This window comes from Gobio gobio, assembly GCF_949357685.1.
Source record: "Gobio gobio genome assembly, chromosome: 14".
Taxonomy (NCBI): Eukaryota; Metazoa; Chordata; class Actinopteri; order Cypriniformes; family Gobionidae; genus Gobio; species Gobio gobio.
Window position 1 is genome coordinate 37,933,703 of NC_137107.1, and position 23,838 is coordinate 37,957,540.

Sequence of the window (23,838 nt, forward strand, 5' to 3'; positions counted from 1 at the left end):
GTCATTTGATTTGTTTTATGTAAATTGTTTGAGAAGAAAAACATTTGTTTTTTAAAGATTCAAAGAACACATTCACAACTTCTGGGTTCTTGCTTTCTCCAATACAATAAGGCTTTAACACTTGTGGAGGAAAAATATGCCTTATAGTAAAGGTAATACCAAAGTGAAAATATTCAATCTTATTGTGATTACTTCAGTTACCACAGTTCAGAACATTCCTGGGACAGTGATTGAGTTCTTGAAATGTTTCCTGGACCAGAATTGAACAGTAATTATAATGTCGGACCTCTAAAGAATATATATTACATCATATTCAGGAATCTTCAATTGAAAATGCCACACACACACACACACACACACACACACACACACACACACACGGAAAAGAGCAGTCATTCAATCCCCGTATAACAACTCTGATCAAATTAAAAATTAAGAAAAAAAAGAAAAGAAAAACTCAAACAAAATACTTCAGTTTTCAAGTATAATAATTTACAGTTTGACAGAAAACAAACCAACTAGAAATTAACAAAAATGGGCAATTTACATGTTGTGCTGTGTTTACCAAGAGCTACGAATCATCAAAAAAACTTCTTAGCTGCTGCTTCCTGTTGACTCCTGGAAGTAGATGAGAGAAACAAAAACAGAGTCAGCAGGCATGCAAATGTCCTTCTTGCCTTTTCATTTTGTGAACAACAGAACATTTCATTCAAAGACAGATTTCAGAGCTTTAACTACCAAAACATCGGAGGAAACCATTGTTCTCAGACAGGAACAAAACTCTTTTGCACACTCATTTACCCACGTCTTAAAGAAAACATAAACATTCACTCACTTGTACATAACGTAGCCAAAGAAGAGGAGGGACTGAATGACGATGAAGACCATGAAGTGTGTGGTAGAGAGGCAGGAGGGTAAGGTAGGATGTTCGGGACATTGCACCTTTTCTGCAGGATTCTAAGGAATGTGACCAAAAATAAATAAGAATACATGAATAATTTGGTTGTTCCCTCTTTATTTAATATAATATAATACAATACAATACAACATAATTAGTGCTGTCAAACGATTAAAACGCATCCAAAATGAACGTTTGTTTGTACATAATATATGTGTGTACTGTGTATAATTATTATGTATACACACACACACACACACACACGTATACATTTAGGAAAGAATATTATATTATATTAATATATTTATAATAATTCTAATGTATTTTATATATAGCTGCTGAGATAAATATAGATAGATATAGATATAGTAATTGTGATTAATCATTTGACAGCCCTAAATAAATATAATTAATATAATAATATAATATAGTTTTTAAACATTAAACAAAAATCAGTGTTATTTTAGCATCGAGATACTATTATAATTTTATTAATATTTAATAATATTCAGAATTTGCTTTTATTTGATATTTTCTTCTTTCATTTTAATTATAGTTAAAGTTTGAATACTTTTGTTGTGTTTGTCATTTTTAGTTTTTATGTCTATGTATTTTTTTATTTCATTCTTTCATTTTAATTATAGTTAAAGTTGAAGTACTTTTGTTGTGTTTTTGTCATTTTTAAGTTATGATGTCTATGTTTTTATTTCAGTTTCAGTTGTAGTTATTTCAATACAAGTTCAATCATCAGGCTAAACTAAATAAAATGAGAACTGTTGCCATGGAAATTTAAATAAAATAAGTTTGTTTTTTTATTTTTTATTTTATATTTCAGTTAAAGTGTTTTATGTTTTTTATGGATTAGTTGGTTTTAACCCTGACAAGTATACCAATAAATTGTACCATGTCATCAAAAATGACAACTAGATGGTCAAAAACATTTCCATTTATACATTCAGCAGACATTTTTTGTCAAACTATGACTATGAACAGATATCCAACTGTGCACTATTTGTCAGCTAAGCCACACAAATGCCATGCTATAAGATGCATTGTCCATATCAGAAATGCTGCTTTATTGTGAACTCACCGCGTTTTTCTGAATAATGTGTTCAACGCTCCTCTTGACGACATGCAAATGCTCCTTGATTTCATTGAAGTGCTGGATTGTCTCGAATGATCCGAGTCCGCCTGTGTTACCCTGCTGTTGACCCACTGCCAACTGCTTCAGTGAGCCTGACAACGAGCTCCTACAAACCACAACATTAAAACAACATTAGTGCAATGCTTCATTTGCCCTCATGTTTTGAAAAACATTCATAAATCTGATAAAGACTGAGACAGACATCATGTGAAATACTAGTAATTATTCAAGAAGAAAAAAAAAAGTTGAACATTTTTAAAGATTTTGCCTGGCTGCCAGATGGTTCAACATTAAGGCTTTAAGAGGAAGGCTAACTCATTTTCTGCCTGTTTACATACAAGGAAACAGTATGTCATACAAGAGGATCGTATCAAACAATCAATTCCTCTGAGACACAGTGTCACAAGACTTAATCTGAGTTTTAAATGCACAAAACAGCTTTAAGCTTTGAATATCTGATCTGATTCTTAAGACAAAGCTCATGTTTTCTGGATTTCATGACATTATTGCTCTATTGTAGACATGACTACGCAAAAAAAAAATTAATTTTGATTTGCACTTCCTGTCTTCACTCAAAGTATTCAAATTAATTTGCAGCATGTCACATACCAATCCTTGGAACTAATAGACTTAAACACTCAGAAAAAAAAGGTACAAAAGCTGTCACTGGGGCAGTTCCTTTTCAAAAGTTTTTTTTGCCGTTCCTTTTAGGTACCAATATGCGACCCTGGACCATAAAACCAGTCATAAGTCACACAGGTATATTTGTGGCAATAGCCAACAATACAGTGTGGGTCAAAATTAATGATAAAAATCATTAGGATATTAAGTAAAGATCCGTTGTTCCATGAAGAGATTTTGTAAATTTCCAACTGAAAATATATACTAATTTTTATTAGTAGTAGTAATATGCATTGCTAAGGACTTGATTTGGACAACTTAAAAGGTGATTATCTCAATATTTCGATTTTTTTGCACCCTCAGATTCCAGATTTTCAAATAGTTGTATCTCGGCTAAATATTGTCCTATCCTACACACATAAAGGGTTTCAAAATTGTACCTTTAAGGGTACAACATCTTGTCACTGGGGCTGTACCCTTAAAATGATATATTTGTACTTTTTTACTCCTAAAAAGGTGCTATTAGTACCCTAGAGAACAAATACATACCTTAAGGTACGACCATGAACCTTTTTGTGGTAAAAAAGAAGATACAAATATGTCCTTTTAAGGGCCAAGCTGTTGTACCCCTAAAGGTACAATTTTGATAGCATTTTTTCTCTGTGTAACAAACCACAAATCAATGGAAAGCTTATTTCTTATATTTATAGCTTTCAGACAGTGTATCAATTTAAAAAAATTGACCCTTATGACTGGTTTTGTGGTCCAGGGTCACATATGTACCTTTAAAGGTACCAATATGCACCCTTTAGATACAAATGTGTACCGACAGCTTTTGTGTACCGACACCTTTTTTTCTGAGAGTGAAAGATTATACTTATTGATATATAAATGTCTCCAAAAAGACAAATAACATTCTGACATTTGAATGCGTTTCTTTTTTCTGAGTGCACTTGTAGAGAAAGATTATATTGACCCTTTTTTTCCATGACTCACATTTCAATATATTTTCCAGGAATGATGATTTGAATAAATTCCCAGATATTTCCAAGTTTTACATGACCATCGGACAAATATTCACCAACAAAATGGTTATAAAATAACAAATTATTTGAACCATTTCTAAAAATGTAGAAAGTACAGTCAAACTAAGCATCTCCTGAACTCCTTCAGGTCTCAATGAGCAACAAATCAAACTCTGCCATAGAAATGTACTGCTCAGCTCTGGCTGGTATAAAAGTTGAGCCGTTCTCTCTAGTGGAATCTTGAGAGCACTGCATGCAAAAAACGCTGGTGAAAAAAATCCCTGATTACACTGGCAAATGACTTCTTTGGCCAAGAAAATCTTAATATTACAGTGAATTGTCCCAATCTAATCTTTTAAGCCTCCTCTTAACTCTCCCAAAAGGCCATTTATCCTTCAGCCTCATAGAAAAAATGAAATTACCATGCAGCGCAAGCAGGAACGATTGCTAAATTAATCTTCCTAAAAACATGGTCCCTTTCTTAAACATATTTCAGATGATTAAGAAATACCCATTCGGGCCATGCCACAGCTTTCCTTGTGGGGGTGTGGATGCACTTTCATTTGGTTATAAATGGTCATTAAAGATGGAGTACTATACAAATCTTACAAAAAAAGATGATAAACATGCAAATCTAGAAATGCTTCAGTACTATATGATTAAAAGAGAAAACCCTAAGGGAATTAAATTACATTTAAAATGGATTTCTTATAATACATAATTAAATTTTTCATCAAACCTGAGGTCTGCACATTAAAAGAGCAGCGTGCGGTTTAACCTTTTAATCAGGAACACATCTTCATATTTAAGATAATTTCTCTGCTTAACTTGCATTTTTTACTGATCACGTATTATCCTGTGCCTGAACCCCATTTCTTCGGATATCATCTTCAAAATTCTAAGATGATTACTAGGATTAAAAAAAAAATATATATATATAATGAAAACGTTTGGTAAGTCATAAGTACAGACTCCTTGGGGAATTACAAAGACAAGAAAGCAATCAGAAGCAGACCATGTATTCGCTGGTGTATGATGGGTATATTTAAAGATTCGCATATAATCCATCAAACAGAGGCCCATAAGGAGCCTAAACAAAATCAAATTTGTTTCTTAAGGGGAGGAGGGAAAATAATTAGACATAAATCTCCCCTGAGGCAAAAAGTGAACATTTAGAATCTCTCAGTAATCTTTATCCACTTCAAATGACCTATATGTCAGAGGAAGCCTTTTTTCCCCCTCAGATGAGTAATTTAGTTGGGCTCAGATGAGTAAAATGAAATTATGATAAAAAAAAAGAAAAGGTCAAGATCTTAATATGTGCATAATCTATAAAACGAATTCGATCAACTGAGCATTTGTTTGTGGCGGACCAAATGCTGTTTAAATGCGCGGCAATAGGATTAGCCCAAATGAACAATCGGCACAGATTACTGATCTTTTCAACGTCTTTCCGACAATGTGACCTCAATGCTGCCCTTTTGATGAAGACTGCTATATTATGTCTTTGCTAATAGCAATATTAAAAGCAGCAATATCTGCACTACATAACGAACAAATACCTTTTTATAAATATTGCACATCTTGAAAAAATGACAGATTCGTTCATAGGCCGTCTTGTTGGCGTAAAATATTCAAGATTGTGCAGATAAGGAAAAGATAAAGTAACTTTATTTAATAAAAGTACATAACGTAATTGGGTTATTAAGAGTTTAAAAACACCAATATCTTAATCTAAACGCATCCGTTACAAACAAATCTCTTGGTTAAATCCCAAACAACAAACCCAAAAGGTAAGTGTTGTGCTAAAAGCCAGTTTAACAATCATTATAGTTCGGTCACATCCGAGTTAAAGAGTTGTAAAAACAGTCTTTTGTGGGCTAATCCTCTACTTGCACAGATAAAGAGTTTTAAATGCGGTATTTTGGTGTCTAATCCTAAAGCCTTATTGTTCGATTTCGTCTTTGTGCTTTAATCCTTGTTCGTCTACACCTCGCTTAAAAAACACCTGGAAGAAAACAAACAACTGCCCGCTCACAAAACAAAAAAACAATGCTGACATTACAGAGGCCAAAAACAGAATGACAAACAAATGTATTTAATCTGGATTAAACAACAAACATCTTTAGATCTTTATGTAAAAAGACACAACAAACAGAGTTAACAGACAAAACCTAATCGGTTGCGTTGTTCAGTTTTTTTTGCAAAGGCATGTAATGCGCTAAGGCCTCTAAGTAGTTGTTTTACTAGTCAGAGATTGTATCCGACTTAACACTTTATTGGCTAGGATTTTTCTGGAGGATACCATATTTTCCAGATTTTTGAAAAATAATTATATTTATATAATGCAATTAACATCAAGCAAACAAAACAAAAATGAGAGGTACACAAGCCCAAATTTATTTGTGTAGCAGGTGGTTTCAGTTTTGCTTTAAATAAATAAAAGCTTGGCGTTTATAACAAATATTTTATTAATATTCATTTAATTTTTCTCTTCTAAATACAGTTAAATTAGAAGGATTTGTTGTGAGTTTTGTTTAATTTACTGGTATTTACATAAAAAAAAAAAGAAATAAAAAAAAGTGCTGGGCAATCGATTAATCGTGATTAAATCAGTCACACTCGACTATAAGTGGCACTGGGTCAAAATTGCATTGAGGGAGAGAAAAAAAAACTACTGCTGGGCAGAGGTGGACAAAGTACACAACTCTAGTACTTGAGTTAAAGTAAAAGTACTACTAGTCAAATATTACTCCATTAAAAGTGCACGTTCTAAAAACAGATTTTTATTTAAGTAAAAGTACAGAAGTATTTGTTTTTAGAAGTACTCAAGTATCAAAAGTAAATCTCATTTATGTCACTGCATTTTTATTATTGTTGCATTGTTGTATAAATGCACATTATGCCATCATTGATGCTCCATCCGACATGCTAGCGTACGACTACCTTAAACTCATTTAAATACTTGTATAAAAGTTACAAAGCTGCTGTCACTTTAAGGCCAAATGCACGGATCCAATACACTGATACACATCCGATGTTCTCCCAACTGTTTACTCTTCTCTTTCTCCCAGAAGTTTAAATTTGAGCATTTTATGAGACATGCGTCAATAATAAGCCAACTAAACTAATCTTCAATCTTTTCAGAAAACTGAAACGCACTTTTTAATTATAGCCATGAGTGCACACACTGCACAGAGGAACCGCCTTCTTCCATTTTGCTATAAACTGATCAGTGTTCAAAAAATGTTGGGAAACGTTACATGACGCTATACAAGAGTGATTACTGATAGGCTGTCTGCAAAAACAAAAACAAACAACAACAAAACCTTTTAAAGACGAATAAAATCATCGACTGAATTTCAAAGCTGCTACAGAAACGACTTTCGGCTTTGAGGACCTTGATAGAAATGTAGTGGAGTAAAAAGTACAATATTTGTCTTTTCAAATGTAGTGAAGTAAAAGTCAAAGTTTCCTGAAAAAAATACTACTCAAGTAAAGTACAGATACAAGTAAAGTGTACTTAAGTACAGTACTCAAGTAAATGTACTTCGTTACTGTCCACCTCTGGTGCTGGGCAATCGATTAATCGTGATTAAATCGGCCACACTTGACTATAAGTGGCACTGGGTCAAAATTGCATTTTTGAGGGAGAGAAAACAAACGAGTGCTGGGCAATCGATTAATCGTGATTAATCACATTCAAAATAAAAATTTGTGTTTACATAATGTGCGTTTACACACACACACACACACACACACACATATATACATATATATATATATATATATATATATATATATATATATATATATATATATATATATATATATATATATATATATATATATATATATATATATATATATATATATATATATATATATATATATATATATATATATATATATATATATATATATATATATATATATATATATATATATATAAAAAATACACACACATGCATGTATACATTTAAGAAAAATATGTTATATTTACAGATACAATTTTTATATACAAGATAAATTATCTAAATATACATACAAATATTTCTTATGTATATATAAATACACACTCCATGTATACATTTAATAATTTCACACAGTCCACACAAATATTATGTAAACACAAACTTTTATTTTGGATGCAATTAATCACGATTAACGAATTGCCCAGCACTAGTTTTTTTTCTCTCCCTCAAATGCAATTTTGACCCTGTGCCACTTATTGTCAAGTGTGACTAATTTTATGAAAAATACAGTAATGTTTCAGTCTAGTTTTGTGACAGGAGAACAATATTTTCCTTGGTGACTTACCTTACTTCATTAAGGTTCCTTAAAACCTCCTGTTGTGTATTAATAATGGTGTCCATGTCATGAGTGGGAGCCTAAATAAAGTAAGTAAACTATTAGTTAGGCTCAAAGACAGGTTAGAGCATAAATTCGATAAAATCACAGTAAGAAAGTAAATCAACCATACAACTTTGGTGCTTCACAAACTGAACAATTGAAATCCATTACATCTTAAGGATTTTGATTGGATCTGAGATGACGTCATGATGGCATTCAATATTAAAATCTGGTCAATGTAAAAGTGTTTAGTGCTGTTAAATACAATATACCTGTCCTGACTGTGCTTGTGAGGTGCGTTTGGAGATCTCCTCTGTGAGGACTGACACATAACGGCGTTGTTCATCAAGAATCATGGCCAGCTGCCTGTTCAACTGCTTGATTTCCAGGTGGATTCGATTCTGCCCCTCAAACACCTGACGGATTTCCCGGTCGTTAACGCTTTCATACATGTCCTCAACTGCCAGAAGAGAAACACTGAACAGATGTTTTTCTACAAATATGGACTTTCATTTTTTTTAAACAACTCCGTAAGTTAAAATGAATCAGTAACCGAATCTGTATCTGTAATAAAAGAGACTGCATGGTTAGGGGAAAATGTTGCGTCCAAATAAAATAAAAATCTATAAAGAAACAAATTAAATAAAAGAATAATATATATTTTTTTAAATAAATAAAAGTTTAGCAAATCTGACTTGTCCAATCAAATCTAAATGTAAGCTTGTTTCCGCCATGGAATAAAAGAATAAATTAAAAAAAAGTAATTGCGACTTTTTAAAACTCACAATTGCTTTTTTTCCCTTGCAATTGCAGGTTTATGTCGCAATTTGGACTTTATAAATTGCAATTGAGAGTTTATATCTCAAAATTCTGAAAAAACAGAAAGTCTAAATTTCAAGATAAACTCGAAGTTCTTGCTTTTTCTTCACAAGCCTGACTTTTTTTCCTTGCAATTGCGACTTTTTTTGGTCAGAATTGAGTTATACTCGCCATAACGGGTTATAAAGTCAGAATTGACAATTAAGAGTTTATGCCTCAATTCTAAAAAAAAAAGTCTGAATTGCAAGATAAACTCACAATTCTTGCCTTTTAATCCGAATTCTGACTTTTCCCCTTGCAATTGCGACTTTTTTTGGTCAGAATTGAGTTATACTCGCCATAACGGGTTATAAAGTCAGAATTGACAATTAAGAGTTTATGCCTCAATTCTAAAAAAAAAAGTCTGAATTGCAAGATAAACTCACAATTCTTGCCTTTTAATCCGAATTCTGACTTTTCCCCTTGCAATTGCAACTATTTTTCTCAGAATTTCGAGTTTATGTTTTGCAATTCTGACATTTTTATCAGGATTGAGTTATAAACTCGCAATAGAAAGTTATAAAATCAGAATTGAGAGAATTGACAATTGAGTACAATTATGTCTCAAATAAAAAAAAAAATCTGAATTGCAAGATTAACTTCTTGCTTTTTCCTCGCAATTCTGACTTTTTTCTCCATGCAATTGCAACTTTTTAAAATTTTTAAAATCAGAATTCAGTTATAAACTCACAATAGCGAGTTAAAAAGTCAGAATTGAGAGATAAAAACTCAAACAATTGTGAGAAAAATGTAAAAAAAAAAAAAACATTTCATACATTTATATTTTTTACTCCATGATGGAAACAAGCTTCCATAGATCTAAGATTAAAACAGGATTCATAAAAAGTGAATCGGAAATGGATGCGTGTATATAAATACATTTTACCATTCTAGATTTCTTATGCAAGTTTTTCTTAATGTTTCCAGGCCATTTCTATTGACTATAAACATTAAAAAAAACTCAAAAGCTGAATGTGAATCGGAGGTCAAAACTTCAGACAGAATGAGAGCAACTCACTGGGTTGCCCCTGGACATCAGGGTGCTCTTTCTGAAACTCCTCTTTCCTTTTGTCCAGCTCTTGTTGGAAATTCTCAAATTCCTCCTGGTACTTGTCCTTCTCCTCTTTGGGAATCTCTTTTTCTGGGGGAGGCTTTATAGAAAGACACAAAACACACATTCAAACACACTCACGCACATAGACACACTTACGCATACTCCAATTATAATGAACAAGAGGAATGGAGTAAGAGGTAGACACTTATGAAATAAGTATGGCCGATTCTTCGTACTTATTCATAATTAAATGGGTGTATGCGAATGCGTGGGGAGGAAAATGCGTACCAGATTCTGCCCAGGCTCGGTAAGTCTGAACAGCAAAAATGACAGCACGTCATGGTCATCTGTTGAAAGAAATGTAGCCATATTTTTAATTTTTACAGTTGCAGTGTGTATTTCAGTGCCACTAACAACACTAAACACGTTTTGAAGTTTCAAACTTCCATAGAACCTGCTATAGAAATGGTTATAAACCATTCATTAGATTACTTTAACTTAATGGTTGAATGCTAACCATTTTACTCTGTTACCCTTCAACTAAATCAAAATTGAAACAACAAAGACAACATTAGACCTACAATCTGAAGAGAGAAAACTCTGGATTTGGATATGTACAAATACCTGCAAGTCCTCCGGTGGCTGCAGAGATGCCAAAATAACCAGTCTCAGGAATGATCATGTTTTCAACTTTAGTGCAGAACTCATAATCGTCTTTATCAGGAGTGAAGCCGTTATTGATGAAAACCTGAAGCCATTGAGAACATATTCAGACGTTATTATATCTAGGAAATTTCAGATTTTCATTTCAATTTCTCCAAGAATCTTTAAGATCAATTAAGGCAAGTTTTTTTGACTAGATTATATTCAAACAATTTACCTGAACACATCCAACAAAATACTCCATGTAGAGGACATAATATTAGTGTTGCCAGTTGTACATGGATCTACTGTTTTGACGTACATTTACAGTTGAAGATTCACTGAAAATCTAATATTAAATGATCAGGGTCAAAAGGTCTAATTATAGCATAGACCAGGGGTGTCCAATCCTGCTCCTGGAGGGCCACTGTCCTGCAGAGTTTAGCTCCAACCACATTCAAACACACCTGAACCAGATAATCAAGATCTTACTAGGCATACTGGAAACTTCCAGCAGGTGTGTTGAGGCAAGCTGGAGATAAAATCTGCAGGACAGTGGCCCTCCAGGACCGAGTTTGGACAGCCCTGGCATAGACTATAGCTATAGAAAGACGGTTCACTCCTATTACTCATGAATGGGAGAAACTGCAACGCACAATATGGCAGAATAGTCCCGCCTTCTAAAGTAAAAGAGCCAATCGTCGATTGGTAAAAGTCATTGCGTCACTGCAGCTGCCGGTTCCCATAGAAACCTGAGACTCGTGCTTAGACTGCACATGCGCATTGGCTTGTTTAGCCTGAAAAAAAAAAAACTTTTTTTAACACTATTTAAACATAAGAAACAACATTTATGGGACAGTTCATGTCAGATTTTGTTGCTGATTTGAAATTCCAGGACTCCCCTATTCAAATAGATAGGACTTGGTCTTGTATGCCTGAAATAGCTGCCCGGAGCCATTGCAAATATGGCCACTGAGTGAACAGACTTTCCTTGATAGATTTTAGTAAGTTCTTTAGTGTTAATCTAATTTGAAACATATTATTGGTTATATGATGATATAAACTTGACCTACCGATAAAGTTTGCTTGTAGTAGATGATTTTGGCACGGACAGGGTAAGGTTTGTTTCTGAAGTCTCTAAGACACGTACCCAGAGACTGTGTGGTGCCATCACTGGAGGAAAAATATTACTTATCAAATACATGAACATATATATATATATATATATATATATATATATATAAACACAAAGACAATGACAACAAGCTTCCTTTCCATGTCAAAAAGTTTTGGTCAAGGTTTCTCTTTATATATATAATAATATGAAGGCTTATGGGTATTTTTGATGTGTTAGCACAGTCTAGCTAGCACATATGCTGCTGACAACTCTCCCCCGCTGGCTCACAGATCTAATCTAATGCTTTCACTGTTCCTGCACTCAGATTAAGACAGACAGAGGATTAGACTTTCTCTCATAAATAATCATATTTCCTAATCTCCTTTGAGTTGTAAAAATGAGAGCGCTGATGTCAGCAAGGAGGATATGTTTACTTACTTTTGATGGTCATAAACAAGTTTTCCATTGTTGCCAACCACCAGGACAGCAGGGTTGTTTTTCTACAATAGCAAGGTCAGAAGAGAGAGAGAGAGAGATAATCCTTATTTAGTACAGAGACGACACAAAACAAGTCTTGTTCCTGAGGCAAAAGCTAAGCACATTAACATAATCCTATGATAATATATAGATTTACCTCTACCTTAAGGTGTTTTGACTGAAAAATGCACATTGTTGAAAAAAACAAACATTATTTGGGCATTTTACTGGCACAAACAAGTGTTAAAAAGAAACAATCAAATGTATTACACAATATGCTTATTTATCAAATATTAATATTTGCTAAGAAAAGCCCCAATATTAAGATTTTAAAAAGCATTTACTAGACAAAAAGTGGCTTAAGAAATTATATTTTTATATAAATAACTGAGCGATCGGGGGAGATAGGCCTTAGTCAGGGAGGTGACCAAGAACCCAATGGTCACTCTGACAGAGCTCCAGCATTTCTCTGTGGAGAGAGGAGAACCTTCCAGAAGAACAACCATCTCTGCAGCACTCCACCAATCAGGCCTGTATGCTAGAGTGGCCAGACGGAAGCCACTCCTCACTAAAAGGCCACCTGGAGTTTGCCTAACACCCGAAGGACTCTCAGACCACGAGAAACTAAATTCTCTGTTCTGATGACACAAAGATTGAACTCTTTGGCCTGAATGGCAAACGTCATGTCTGGAGGAAACCAGGCACCATTCATCACCTGACCAATACCATCCCTACAGTGAAGCATGGTGGTGGCAGCATCATGCTGTGGGGATGTTTTTCAGCGGCAGGAACTGGCAGACTAGTCAGGATCGAGGGAAGATGAATGCAGCAATGTACAGAGACATCCTTGATGAAAACCTGCTCCAGAACACTCTGGACCTCAGACCGGGGCGAAGGGTCATCTTCCAACAGGACAACAACTCTAAGCACACAGCCAAGATAACAAAGGAGTGGCTATGGGACAACTCTGTGAATGTCCTTGAGTGGCCCAGCCAGAGCCCAGACTTGAACCCGATTGAACATCTCTGGAGAGATCTGAAAAATGAATGTGCACCGACGCTCCCCATCCAATCTGATGGAGCTTGAGAGGTCACTCAAAGAAAAATGGGAGAAACTGCCCAAAAATAGGTGTGCCAAGCTTGTAGCATCATACTCAAAAAGACTTGAGGCTGTAATTGGTGCCAAAGGTGCTTCAACGGAGTATCGCGCAAAGGCTGTGAATACTTATGTACATGTGTTTTTTTTCCCCTTTTTTTATTTATTTTTTTAATACATTTGCAAAGATTTCAAACAAACTTCTTTCATGTTGTCATTATAGGGTATTGTTTGTATAATTGAGGAAAATTATAATGAATTAATAATGAAATAATGATTTAATCAATTTTGGAATAAGGCTGTAACATACATGGAAAAAGTGAAGCGCTATGAATACTTCCGTATGCATGCATGTATGTGTGTGTATTTATGCATTATATATATATATTCAGTTTTATTTAGCAAAAATGCACATAGCATTTACATTCTAAACCAAAAAGTTAGAACGTAAATGCTAGTCGCATTTTTGCTAAATAACACATACATACATACATACGTATGCATGTATGTATGTATGTATGTATGTATGTATGCATGTATGTATGTATGTTTTATTTAGCTAATTTATTTAGCAAAAATGCAACTAGTACTTTTTAGTTGAGGTCTTAAAAGAAACAACTAAATATTTGTAATAATTGATACAGCTAATGGCAAAAATAATTGCAAAATACAAAAACAATAATTGTAAAATACAATAATAAATGTTATAAATTAAACTTCACAAACAAACAAAATCATCATCATATATAAAATGCAGTTATTAAAATTATACTCATGTGCAATCACCTTGCCATCATTATCAAATGAGTCAAAGAATATTCCCACGCCGTTCCACTGATCAGCAGCCCCGTACACAGGACCATCCAGACCTTGACCGACCGTGAACCATATGGCCTACAGAACACACACACACACACACACACACACATCAGGCTCTCTTCAGTGAACATTGGTAATTTGGTGAGTGGTGCTTGAGATCGGTGTGGTCTGCTCCACTGGACTGTGGGACAATTCAGTGAAAGCATGTTACTCGTACAAGACTACATTATAATTACTCGCTCTAAACTGTGAATGTTGAACAAAGTTCATGAATTTATGAAGGATGACCTATGGATGTTTCTTTGATAAAATGATTTATTCTGTGCAAAAAGAAGTGCCTGCGATAAGATGAAAAATCTGAACCTAATGACTGCTAACAAATAAAGGAAATTATATTTTGTTTAAGTCAAGGCTGTAGCACCCAGGAATGCAGCCACACAAAATGAGCTCATTTGACCAGGGAGGAGAGGAAGTGAAAAATACTGAACATAGTGAAACCTAAATTTTTCTGGTTTGAGAAAATAAAAGTAAAATAAACTAGATTTTTACATATTACGAAGAAAATGTGACTATGTTTGCCCATGCAAACCTGCTGCCACGACTCTAGGGTGTTCTGGGTGGTTGCCCGGGCGTGACTGTGCAGGTGTTCTGAGAGACAGTTAGCGCATTTCTATGCGGTTACAAGACCAAAGTAAAAATATCTCACCACCAAGTCTCTACGATCTTCTGATCTCTAGATATGACTTCACAGGAAGTACCCACACTGCCCTCCTGCTTTAGTGATTATGATGACATACAGCGTCCTTTACACATAAAAGTTATGTGCCTTTATTTCTCCCCAACTGCGCCTTTATTTCTCCCCAACTGCGCCTTTATTTCTCCCCAACTGCGCCTTTATTTCTCCCCAACTGCGCCTTTATTTCTCCCAACTGCGCCTTTATTTCTCCCCAACTGCGCCTTTATTTCTCCCCAACTGCGCCTTTATTTCTCCCAACTGCGCCTTTATTTCTCCCAACTGCGCCTTTATTTCTCCCCAACTGCGCCTTTATTTCTCCCCAACTGCGCCTTTATTTCTCCCCAACTGCGCCTTTATTTCTCACCAACTGCGCCTTTATTTCTCCCCAACTGCGCCTTTATTTCTCCCAACTGCGCCTTTATTTCTCCCCAACTGCGCCTTTATTTCTCCCCAACTGCGCCTTTATTTCTCCCCAACTGCGCCTTTATTTCTCCCCAACTGCGCCTTTATTTCTCCCCAACTGCGCCTTTATTTCTCCCCAACTGCGCCTTTATTTCTCCCCAACTGCGCCTTTATTTCTCCCCAACTGCGCCTTTATTTCTCCCCAACTGCGCCTTTATTTCTCCCCAACTGCGCCTTTATTTCTCCCCAACTGCGCCTTTATTTCTCCCAACTGCGCCTTTATTTCTCCCCAACTGCGCCTTTATTTCTCCCCAACTGCGCCTTTATTTCTCCCCAACTGCGCCTTTATTTCTCCCCAACTGCGCCTTTATTTCTCCCCAACTGCGCCTTTATTTCTCCCCAACTGCGCCTTTATTTCTCCCAACTGCGCCTTTATTTCTCCCCAACTGCGCCTTTATTTCTCCCCAACTGCGCCTTTATTTCTACCAACTGCGCCTTTATTTCTCACCAACTGCGCCTTTATTTCTCCCCAACTGCGCCTTTATTTCTCCCCAACTGCGCCTTTATTTCTCCCCAACTGCGCCTTTATTTCTCCCCAACTGCGCCTTTATTTCTCCCCAACTGCGCCTTTATTTCTCCCCAACTGCGCCTTTATTTCTCCCCAACTGCGCCTTTATTTCTCCCCAACTGCGCCTTTATTTCTCCCAACTGCGCCTTTATTTCTCCCCAACTGCGCCTTTATTTCTCCCCAACTGCGCCTTTATTTCTCCCCAACTGCGCCTTTATTTCTCCCAACTGCGCCTTTATTTCTCCCAACTGCGCCTTTATTTCTCCCCAACTGCGCCTTTATTTCTCCCCAACTGCGCCTTTATTTCTCCCCAACTGCGCCTTTATTTCTCCCAACTGCGCCTTTATTTCTCCCAACTGCGCCTTTATTTCTCCCCAACTGCGCCTTTATTTCTCCCCAACTGCGCCTTTATTTCTCCCCAACTGCGCCTTTATTTCTCCCCAACTGCGCCTTTATTTCTCCCCAACTGCGCCTTTATTTCTCCCCAACTGCGCCTTTATTTCTCCCAACTGCGCCTTTATTTCTCCCCAACTGCGCCTTTATTTCTCCCCAACTGCGCCTTTATTTCTCCCAACTGCGCCTTTATTTCTCCCCAACTGCGCCTTTATTTCTCCCCAACTGCGCCTTTATTTCTCCCAACTGCGCCTTTAATTCTCCCTTATTTCTCCCAACTGCGCCTTTATTTCTCCCAACTGCGACTTTATTTCTCCCAACTGCGCCTTTATTTCTCCCCAACTGCGCCTTTATTTCTCCCCAACTGCGCCTTTATTCCTCCCCAACTGCGCCTTTATTTCTCCCCAACTGCGCCTTTATTTCTCCCAACTGCGACTTTATTTCTCCCAACTGCGACTTTATTTCTCCCAACTGCGCCTTTATTTCTCCCAACTGCGCCTTTATTTCTCCCAACTGCGCCTTTATTTCTCCCAACTGCGCCTTTATTTCTCCCCAACTGCGCCTTTATTTCTCCCCAACTGCGCCTTTATTTCTCCCAACTGCGCCTTTATTTCTCCCAACTGCGCCTTTATTTCTCCCCAACTGCGCCTTTATTTCTCCCCAACTGCGCCTTTATTTCTCCCCAACTGCGCCTTTATTTCTCCCCAACTGCGCCTTTATTTCTCCCAACTGCGCCTTTATTTCTCCCCAACTGCGCCTTTATTTCTCCCCAACTGCGCCTTTATTTCTCCCAACTGCGCCTTTATTTCTCCCCAACTGCGCCTTTATTTCTCCCCAACTGCGCCTTTATTTCTCCCAACTGCGCCTTTATTTCTCCCTTATTTCTCCCAACTGCGCCTTTATTTCTCCCCAACTGCGCCTTTATTTCTCCCAACTGCGCCTTTATTTCTCCCAACTGCGCCTTTATTTCTCCCCAACTGCGCCTTTATTTCTCCCAACTGCGCCTTTATTTCTCCCCAACTGCGCCTTTATTTCTCCCAACTGCGCCTTTATTTCTCCCCAACTGCGCCTTTATTTCTCCCCAACTGCGCCTTTATTTCTCCCAACTGCGCCTTTATTTCTCCCAACTGCGCCTTTATTTCTCCCTTATTTCTCCCAACTGCGCCTTTATTTCTCCCCAACTGCGCCTTTATTTCTCCCAACTGCGCCTTTATTTCTCCCAACTGCGACTTTATTTCTCCCAACTGCGCCTTTATTTCTCCCCAACTGCGCCTTTATTTCTCCCAACTGCGACTTTATTTCTCCCAACTGCGACTTTATTTCTCCCAACTGCGCCTTTATTTCTCCCAACTGCGCCTTTATTTCTCCCCAACTGCGCCTTTATTTCTCCCCAACTGCGCCTTTATTTCTCCCAACTGCGCCTTTATTTCTCCCCAACTGCGCCTTTATTTCTCCCAACTGCGCCTTTATTTCTCCCCAACTGCGCCTTTATTTCTCCCAACTGCGCCTTTATTTCTCCCCAACTGCGCCTTTATTTCTCCCCAACTGCGCCTTTATTTCTCCCCAACTGCGCCTTTATTTCTCCCAACTGCGCCTTTATTTCTCCCAACTGCGCCTTTATTTCTCCCAACTGCGCCTTTATTTCTCCCCAACTGCGACTTTATTTCTCCCCAACTGCGCCTTTATTTCTCCCAACTGCGCCTTTATTTCTCCCAACTGCGCCTTTATTTCTCCCAACTGCGCCTTTATTTCTCCCCAACTGCGACTTTATTTCTCCCCAACTGCGCCTTTATTTCTCCCCAACTGCGCCTTTATTTCTCCCAACTGCGACTTTATTTCTCCCAACTGCGCCTTTATTTCTCCCAACTGCGCCTTTATTTCTCCCAACTGCGCCTTTATTTCTCCCCAACTGCGCCTTTATTTCTCCCAACTGCGACTTTATTTCTCCCAACTGCGACTTTACTTCTAAAAGTCAGAATTGCGACTTATTTCTCACAATTGTACAGAATTGCAAGTTTATAAGTCTGAATTTTGAGATATTAACTTAACATTTTGAGAAAAAAAAGTCAAAATAGCAAGACATAAACTTGCAATTGCAAGAAAAATTCAGAGTTGTAAGATAAAAAGTATCTTTTTTTTTTACTGTTTTTAACTATTTTTAATCAAATAAATGCAGCCATCGTGAGAATACAAGACTTCTTTTAAAAACACTTTAAAAATCTTACTGACCCCAAACTTTTGAATGGTAGTGCACATCCAAAGCAATTTCTAGTACACTACTTGCAGGACTCCACAAGGTTGACCCAGACCTGGAATTCAACCCGTGACACTAACTCAAGGCTTTCATGTCCCTACAAAGGGTCAAAATGACCCTCCACAAAGTCATAACGATAACAGTTTGTGTCTATGCTTATGCATGTTTACAAATGCCCAGAGCCAAAAATGTAGCTCACATACTCAATTTATTAAGAATTATTTTCCCCCCTCTTACCAATCCATCTGCTCCCATTCGTCCCCGTCCGGACACACGGAATGCCACTTCAGCTTCCCAATGTTCAAAACTTACAGGTGATTTTGTCCATACCGAACCCTTCTGGCTCCGCAGAGAGGGGGTGATTCGAACCTGATCCGCACCAGGAATGGCATCTGGAGTGAAGAGACATTTGAAAACGAATGAATGAAGGAACAGATAGAAAATTGTTTAACAATTAAAATATTTATTTCAATGGTCCACTTTAGACATTCTACTAACTATAAGTAACTTTACAACTACATGTCAACTAACTCTCATTAGAGTGTTAGTAGACTGGTAGGGTTCGGGTTAGTGGAACAAGCTGATAGGTAGTTGCAAAGTTACTTATAGTCAGTATAATGTCTAAAATGGACTATCAAAATAAATTGTTACCATTAAAACTATAATTATCATTGAGCAGTTAGCCAAACCCATTAGTTTATCTTATATTAGAGAATATAGAAAGTATTATTAGGCAGTCTGAGACAGCAAAACATTTATGTTACATAATTTCATCATTATCATGCACACGCCCATGTGTAATATCTGGCACACTACCAAAAATACGAATATGAACTTCCCTGACAGCATATTTCTCTGTTGACACAAATCTTTTTAAACAGAACGTGACAGAAACCGCAATATTAAATTTGAGGACCAAGTAAACAGCACCGGTTGCTCCTGCCGCTAATATGTGGCGGTGTATTTGAAAGACTTGGGAAGTGTTGTAACACAGAACTTTGCTCTTCCCACATGCCGAGACAGATCTGTTTAACCCTTTAGGAAAACTAGTGCCATGTCAGCTGTTAAACAGCATGCATATATTTAGGTCACCACAATTATGCATCAAAAATTATTATGTGAATCTGATAAGTAATCAAAATACTTTGAATACACACTTATAGAGTATCTGATTTCATCATTGGGCAACATCATTGGACAAAAAAACAACTAACAATGCACCAAACATACCAGAACAGAGGCAGAGCATTGATTTTAAAATGCAGCCATATTTTAACTTTAGATGTGTTACAAAATATCATAGTTTTCATTATTACAAGAAATCCCTCATGCACAAGCCATACAATCCATCAACATTCATTCAAAAATGCAATATTTGCACCACTCAGTTCACTTTAATGCAACCTCGCATAAACTTCAAGGGGCATTTAAACCACATGTCCTAAACATGCTGAAAGATGACAGACAGTGATACAGATGGATGAGAGAGATCAGACAGACACCCATCTATAAACTTACTCCCAGTATGAATCCAGAATGGGATTCTTCCATCACTCTGTGTCAGATGTGGCCCTTTGAAACTGTACTTATACTCAAAGCGCCGGTGCGGCAAGTCCCCGGCAGCGTTGTCGGCGAAAACGTGCGGAAATATTAAAGATATTAGTAATAAATAGGCATAAGCTGCCAGGAACTTAGCTATGGGCACCGCCATGTTTGAGCCTGAATGCTGACGTAGCGCAGAGGAGGGGCGGGATGACTGGAAATGCTGAAGGGCCAACAGGGCGCTCTCTCATTGGCTGAAGCGCTAGATTGACACACGGGGAATTATTAAGCGAACCACTTTGAGCCTCGTTTTCAGACATGATTTAGTAAACGTGTCATATTATACAAAAACCATATCAACCGAAATATTCTCCAAAAATGATTTTAAGTGTTATTCTTGCAACTGTAATGAATTAATATTGAATATTTAAATATGATTTTTTCCCCAGACCTTTTATTAAATGTCATCAAGTGTGTGTAGGCTATTTGTACAACTAAAGGAAAGTAACTAGTATGGACAAAGAGTAAAGTTAGGACATTTTGGCCGGTTTGGCTTGGTTTTAGGGTTAAGGTTATAATTAGGTTAAGGGTATGGTTTAGTAATAAATAAATAAATATTAAAATAAATATATAAATATTAAAATAAATATAAAAATAATTAACAAATAAATAAAAGTAAAAACATTTTTTTTTAAATGTATAAAAGCAGAAAATAATAAATGAAGGGAAAGATAATACAAAATGTAATTTGATTAAAAATGAATCATCTTTATTTTATCAAGTCGTTTATTCTGTTATTTATTTTCCTACCATCACATTTCTTTATCTTTTTATAGTTATTAATTTACATATTTGTATATGTATTTATTTACTCATTTATTGACTTATTCATTCATTGATTAATTTCTTTTTCATTTCTGCAGGTTTGGTCCTCCATAGTTTAGTTGGCTAAATGAGCTAGAGGTTGCATTGGGTCAATGAATGTCCTCACAAAGATAGATGTACATGAATGTGTGTGTGCCATTCTGTTATCATTTAATAAAAGGTCTTAAAAAAGCTCACTACAACATGTTTCAAAATGTGTGAGTGTGTGTGTGTGTGTGTGTGTGTGTGTGTGTGTGTGTTTGCTTATAGTATATATATACATATATATATATATACATATATATATATATATATATATATATATATATATATATATATATATATATATATATATATATATATATATATATATATATATACATATATATATATATATATATATATATATATATACATATATATATATATATATATACATATATATATATATATATATATATATATACATATATATATATATATATATATATATATATATATATATATATATATATATATATATATATATATATATATATATATATATACATATATATATATATATATATATATATATATATATATATATATATATATATATACATATATATATATATATACATATATATATATATATACATATACATATATATATATATATATATATATATATATATATATATATATATATATATATATATATATATATATATATATATACATATATATATATACATATATATATATACATACATATATATATACATATATATATATACATACATATATATATACATACATATATATATATATATATATATATATATATATATATATATATATATATATATATATATATATATATACACTCACCTAAAGGATTATTAGGAACACCTGTTCAATTTCTCATTAATGCATTTATCTAATCAACCAATCACATGGCAGTTGCTTCAATGCATTTAGGGGTGTGGTCCTGGTCAAGACAATCTCCTGAACTCCACACTGAATGACAGAATGGGAAAGAAAGGTGATTTAAGCAATTTTGAGCGTGGCATGGTTGTTGGTGCCAGACGGGCCGGTCTGAGTATTTCACAATCTGCTCAGTTACTGGGATTTTCCCTCACAACCATTTCTAGGGTTTACAAAGAATGGTGTGAAAAGGGAAAAACATCCAGTATGCGGCAGTCCTGTGGGCGAAAATGGCTTGTTGATGCTAGAGGTCAGAGGAGAATGGGCCGACTGATTCAAGCTGATAGAAGAGCAACTTTGACTGAAATAACCACTCGTTACAACCGAGGTATGCAGCAAAGCATTTGTGAAGCCACCAATGTTGGGCACGTTACTTAAAAAAAGTAATTAGTTATAGTTACTAGTTACTTCTTACAAATAGTAACTGAGTTAGTAACTGAGTTACATCATTCTAAAAGTAACTAATTACCAGGGAAAGTAACTACTGTGTTACCCCCCCCCCCCCCAAATGTTCAAATATGTCAAATAACTTGGATGCCCCCAATATTAAATATGTTAAATGAATGAATTGGACTCTAAATACAATAAGTTATTATTATAAAACATTGTACATTAATGTACACTATTGTAATGTTGCTGTGAGAAAATGTGAGAGACACCTATCCAATTCAATACATTATTGTAAATATTATCAGTAGACCTACTATAGTGTAATGTGTAAATATTATCAGTACTACTTCTTTGGTAGTGGAGCTCGCTCGCGTTATCACCTGGGTTTTTAGCCACTAATTTGGTGGCGGAATGTGATGATGTGAGGTGCTTCATTAGATTAGAATTACTTGCCACCGACGTGGACAGACTCTTTCTTCCTGTGGATAAGTTCCACGTTACATAAACATTCTTACCTTTCACCTCAACGAGGGAAAAGTAGCGCTTATACTTCCAGACTTGCCATCGCTGACTGTGCATATGCGTGTGCGTCATAGGTGTGTGTCTGTGTGTGAACTCAACCTATCAACCTCAACATTGTCTCCCACCCACCAATCATCATCAGTTATGTGTACCACCCAACCCACCCCCCAACACGCATGGCTGGCGCGCGCACACACACGTTGCAGGTCCGACTGACAGAGAGCCTTTTCGGATGAAAACCGCTTCAGTGAGCTCAATTATATTAACGCCGCATTTTTTTTCTCAGTAACGATAACGGCGTTGTAACGGAAGAAACAGTAATTCGTTTGATTACTCGTTACTGAAAAAAATATTTCCCTTATTCCCAACACTGGAAGCCACAACACGCACAACCTTGAGGCGGATGGGCTACAACAGCAGAAGACCCCACTGGGTACCACTCATATCCACTACAAATAGGAAAAAGAGGCTACAATTTGCACGAGCTCACCAAAATTGGACAATTGAAGACTGGAAAAATGTTGCCTGGTCTGATGAGTCTCGATTTCTGTTGAGACATTCAGATGGTAGAGTCAGAATTTGGCGCAAACAGAATGAGAACATGGATCCATCATGCCTTGTTACCACTGTGCAGGCTGGTGGTGGTGGTGTAATGGTGTGGGGGATGTTTTCTTGGCACACTTTAGGCCCCTTAGTGCCAATTGGGCATCGTTTAAATGCCACAGCCTACCTGAGCATTGTTTCTGACCATGTCCATCCCTTTATGACCACCATGTACCTTTCCTCTGATGGCTACTTCCAGCAGGATAATGCACCATGTCACAAAGCTCAAATCATTTCAAATTGGTTTCTTGAACATGACAATGAGTTCACTGTACTAAAATGGCCCCCACAGTCACCAGATCTCAACCCAATAGAGCATCTTTGGGATGTGGTGGAACGGGAGCGTCGTGCCCTGGATGTGCATCCCACAAATCTCCATCAACTGCAAGATGCTATCCTATCAATATGGGCCAACATTTCTAAAGAATGCTTTCAGCACCTTGTTGAATCAATGCCATGTAGAATTAAGGCAGTTCTGAAGGCGAAAGGGGG

The 23,838-nt window shown here is 36.2% G+C and overlaps 1 protein-coding gene across 1 annotated transcript; it reads right to left on the reverse strand.

Moving 5' to 3' along the window:
* lman1 (lectin, mannose-binding, 1) lies at positions 1–20,194 on the reverse strand. Its single transcript, XM_079836019.1, has 13 exons — positions 19,975–20,194; positions 18,694–18,848; positions 14,071–14,178; positions 12,151–12,212; positions 11,669–11,768; positions 10,578–10,701; positions 10,242–10,300; positions 9,918–10,050; positions 8,314–8,501; positions 8,009–8,079; positions 1,989–2,148; positions 836–957; positions 1–618 (listed from the first exon to the last, which is right to left on the reverse strand). Exons 1-13 carry the CDS (start codon positions 20,165–20,167, stop codon positions 582–584), a joined length of 1,512 nt encoding a protein of 503 aa, XP_079692145.1. The 5' UTR covers positions 20,168–20,194; the 3' UTR covers positions 1–581.
* Positions 20,195–23,838: the final 3,644 nt, after the last annotated feature.